We start from the raw sequence: 4,681 nt of genomic DNA on the forward strand, positions 1-4,681 counted from the left end.
CATATTGGTCTTTTAACAGTAGCTACACATCATTAGACATTCTCTGATGTGAACAAATGACCCAGATTTAGTACTAAAGTGTGAAATAGCTCGGCTTGTCACATATCTTCAAGGTAATTCACACTGACACATACCTACTCAGAAACATTTAATGAGCTGAAACCAATTCACCTTATGTGCTTTATTTTATTTCCAGGTCATCTAAAAACTAAACGGAAATAAATGAAAACTATTACAGCATCTCAAAGTCAATGGGTGCCATTAAACCAGAATCATGTTCAACAGACTTCACATCGTGTGTCTTGCCTATTCAGTCAATCATCATCAAAATAAAAATATTTAAATAAAAAATAGAAACACATTTGTGTAAGTTTTGTTTTTGTTTTCTTTTGTGTGTGTGTTTTTAATATGTTAACTTTTAAACAATTAAATTTTTGTAACAAGTTACATTGTCTTATGTAGCTTCCCGTCATGCTTTCACATAAAATGCACACTTTTATGAATGTAAACAATTACACAAATATTGAAAATCACTTTGAATTAACTACTAACAGTTTCTGCATATAGGAATTCAGCCATTTCTGTCTTTCCATTGCTGTCAAAAGCTTACTCTTCTCCCTAAATGCAGCATCATCTGCCACCACAATGTTTCTCTTCTGCTGGTGACCCAGCCGTGATGCCCAGTCGCCCGGCCAACTCTTCACCAGCTCCTCCTCCATCTGTGACTGGCTTAGCGGAAGCCACTCATCCCCAACCAGCTGATCTGTACCAGCCTTTGCTGCACCAAAATCTGGGGCAGACAGCATCTGAATTCTCCAATCACGAAGAGAGATGGAAGGATAAAGCAGCTCCCACTGTTCAATTTTGGAGTCCTCTTGACTAATAGCAGGCAAGTTACTGTTTAAAGTAAGATTGATGGAGAACTATAAGACATTTGCCATTGCAATGTTATTCACAAAGATAGATTAAGATATGCAAGGATAAATTACCTTTGTAGGGGTCGAAGGTGAGGTTGGGGAAAGGCAGAGGTCATTAGTGTCATACCCATCAACACTAAGAATAACAGAGTGGAACGAAGAGGCATAGATAGAGCCACCATCTATAGATAAATATGCAGACAAGGACATAGTATTACAAGAATATTCACAATTCTTTTTACACTTCTAAAAATAAAGATTCCTAAAAGGCTCTTTGTGGAACCAAAAAATGATTCTTCTGTGGGATCAGTTTGAAAACCCCTGTTTAAACACTTTACAAAATGTGCAGACACTGAATCATTTATGGTATGCAAAACATGAAAAAATATACATATTCCTGGATCATATTTTTTTGACTACAGGCAGATTTGAAATTAAACTCATATATCAGCTAATCAGATCAAAGTATATTTCTACCATACGCATAAATTATTCACACCCCCTCACATATAGTTTTTATAGTTTTATATAATTTGATATATGCTAACTATAAATTGTATATTTTATTACAGTAAAATATATATTATAGAGTTTTTAATGTAATTGTAAAAATTCCTGGTTGCACTTAAAATTTTAAGTTTTATCAACTTGAATTTACAACTCATTTAAACTTTTTGGACTAATGAGGATAATTATAATTATTTATTGCTATAAATAATTAAAATAAAGTTGAATTAGCTTCAGTTATTAAAAACTTAAAAATATAACTTAAAAAACTTTAAAAAGTTACAAGTGAATGCAACTAGAAATGTTTAATGTAAATTTCTACATAGTAGTGTTAAATAGTTATAGTTTTTTATAGTTTTAGCATATATTTTTTATAGAGTTTTTACTCTTATTGTAAAAAATTATTTGTTGCACTTAAATTTTTAAGTTTGATCAACTTGAATTTACAATCATTTAAACTTTTTTGACTAGTGAGGAGTTGCTATAAATTATAAAAATAAAGTTGAATTAGCTTCAGTTATTAAAAACTTAAAAATATAACTTAAAATCTTTAAAAAATTACAAGTGAATGCAACTATAGAAATGTTTATTTTAAATTTCTACATAGTAGTGTTAAATATTTATAGTTTTTATAGTTTTAGCATATATATTTTTATAGAGTTTTTACTCTCATTATAAAAACAAATTGTTGCACTTAAATTTTTTAAGTTTAACCAACTTGAAATTACAATTCATTTAAACTTTTTGGACTAGTAAGGAGTTGCTATAAATTATAAAAATAAAGTTGAATTAGCTTCAGTTATTAAAAACTTAAAAAAAAGATAACTTAAACAACTTAAAGTTACAAGTTAATGCAAATATAGACATTTTTATTTTAAAAAACAATTTTAATTTTTTACCAAGAAACCGAAAAGTAAATACAGCAGGTTATTTATTATATTATTAAATTATAATGAGAAATAAATATTTATTGTACCTTTTTGAGTGGTTCTCTGCTGTTGGTTTCTGCACTATTTGCTCTCCAGTGCGTCAGAAAAACAAATCTGTCTTGAGAGACTCCAAGCAGTTTGGCAACTCTTCCATGCAGCGTTTCGACAAAATGTCCTATTTGATGTATTTCTCTTTTTTAGTTAATTGTTGCCTAAATAAACTACTTCTATCACTTGTTTGGGTTAAATAGCTACCTTAGTCTCTGTTTATACTGTATGTAGAGCTGTAATGTATTTTAAAGTGCCGGTGTGAATATGCACAGGTGTTGGTTGTGTGGGATTATATATACCTCTCTTTAGTCAGAAGTTGTAGGGGGAAAAGACAAGATAAAAAGCCATGTGTCATTCTCCTTGTTGCAATGCAAACAAAGCCGAAACGGAGAAGGCCACACCTCTGAATGTCCTTTTTGGATGGAGTCTTAAAATAAAAGCTAGAAACGCAAAAGAAAAGAAACGAGTTTGGACGTCAGAGCACCTAATGATCTCTTAAAAAAAAGGAAGAGAAGAGGTCTAAAAAGATCACAAAATTATGATCAAAACTAGATGTCCGCTATGACGAATGATGTCCTTTAACTATGTGTTGAGTCAAGTGCGTGACCTGGTGTTCTTGGGCGTAACCTATAGGATCAGTAGATGCAAACTAAGGTCCGGTAATGAGGACCACGAACCAAATTTGAATTGAGATCTTTACCGTCCTCTGCAGCCTACGCACACGTTCAGATTCTGGGCCAAGCAAGACGTCACTCTCATTAAATTTGAAAGCCTTTTGCAGGTTCCTGTCAAACGCGCTGAATCCCCCACAAGACAATTTGTCGCATTTCACACAACCATAGCTAGGCATTTATTTCGGTAAGAGCTGACACAATCTGACAACTCCTAAAATGGACCTGTGACTTGGAAAACTAAATAAAAGAGAAAGTGTTTTTATTTCCTCATATTTACCAAATCTTTTACATTTATTTAAGTTTAATAGTTTTTTTTCAGTGCAAAAGCGCATAGCAGTTTTTTTTCTGCACATGAGTTGAAGATTCTAGTCAAACAATAAAAGCTGTTTTGTTAAAAAAAAATGTTATTGTTTAATGTGTTACAGTTCACCTAAATGCATGGGGTGACATGCTGAGGTCATTGGTAAATATTCCTCATAATGTATGCTGTATAAATATATTTATTTCCATTTATATTTTATTGTGCAACTGCATATTAAATGGTCAAAATTGTTCAATTGTCCCAAGGTGTCATTATGACTCTTTAAAAGGGTCCTAATACTGTATGTATAATTTAGGTACAGATATACATTACCATTAGGTAACTTTGAATTATTAATATGTACCTTTGTGATACTAATATGCCCTCTTTGATACCAATATGAACTCTTTAGGTACACAAAAAAAATGGCAGCATGTCAAATTAACATATATTTTATGTAACTTTAACTTAAAAAATTTAAAAAATTAAACTTGAATTTATAAGTTATGTCAACTTTGTAAAGCCCGGAATACAATGCACGATTTTTGTCCTCTTATAAGATCATTACCTTATAACACTGTGCGACATATATCGTTTAAACTCGGGTACGAGAGGCATGTAGACTGTACGATGATGACACGGAAGCTTCGGCGGCTGCGTCACACGTTGCGCAACGTCACCAGCATGCGCTCGTGGTAAACAAATACCGGTGCGCAGGTCGTAGCAGCAAACACACTGTGCGGTGATCATGCCGAATTTCTGACACTGCCAGAAAACTATCGTAGGCTATCTTTGGACGCAAGACCGGGAAAACGGCCGTCTTTGAACCTCTCTCACTGTACGACATAAGGCCACCGATGAAGAGCCACGATCACAGAAATCGCGACGATAGTTTCACGATGGCAATCTTTCGTCTGGGACAGCCAATTATCGTGCAGTGTATCCCGGGCTTTAGACAAAACTTAAAATAGTAGGTTGAATTGACTTGTAAAACCAAGTTGTTTTAACTTCGTCATGCATTTTTTTTACAGTGAACAGTTGGGAAAAAATGATTGTCCAAAAATGATGACCTTGTATTATTACACGTCCTGGAATAATTGATTATAATTGGTCAGTGGAAAAATTTCAAGGTCTGCTATTCCCCAGTAACAACTGCTAAACTGTTAACACATGCAGTCTCATCTGAGTACTGTGAGCCAACTACTTATATGTCACAGGGTGACTTTATAGGGCGGAACTAAAAGCGGTGAAGATTGGTTCCGCCCGAAGATGGTTTCCGCCCAGACCAAATTTTTCAAACAC

General features: G+C 33.5%; 1 protein-coding gene across 1 annotated transcript; it reads right to left on the minus strand.

The window, feature by feature from the left end:
- Positions 1-229: 229 nt before the first annotated feature.
- pth2 (parathyroid hormone 2) lies at positions 230-2,927 on the minus strand. The gene is made up of 3 exons (XM_055171412.2): positions 2,401-2,927; positions 990-1,099; positions 230-897 (listed from the first exon to the last, which is right to left on the minus strand). Exons 2-3 carry the CDS (start codon positions 1,097-1,099, stop codon positions 531-533), a joined length of 477 nt encoding a protein of 158 aa, XP_055027387.1. The 5' UTR covers positions 2,401-2,927; the 3' UTR covers positions 230-530.
- Positions 2,928-4,681: the final 1,754 nt, after the last annotated feature.

Source organism: Misgurnus anguillicaudatus, chromosome 7 (genome assembly GCF_027580225.2).
Source record: "Misgurnus anguillicaudatus chromosome 7, ASM2758022v2, whole genome shotgun sequence".
In the NCBI taxonomy this organism is placed as follows: Eukaryota; Metazoa; Chordata; class Actinopteri; order Cypriniformes; family Cobitidae; genus Misgurnus; species Misgurnus anguillicaudatus.

Bases quoted from the DNA above. Each gene is read 5' to 3' on its own strand.
- pth2 (XM_055171412.2), bottom strand. From the start codon at position 1,099: ATGGTGGCTCTATCTATGCCTCTTCGTTCCACTCTGTTATTCTTAGTG. The intron at 898-989 runs GTAATTTATCCT...TACTTTAAACAG, and splicing joins CACCTTCGACCCCTACAAAG to TAACTTGCCTGCTATTAGTC.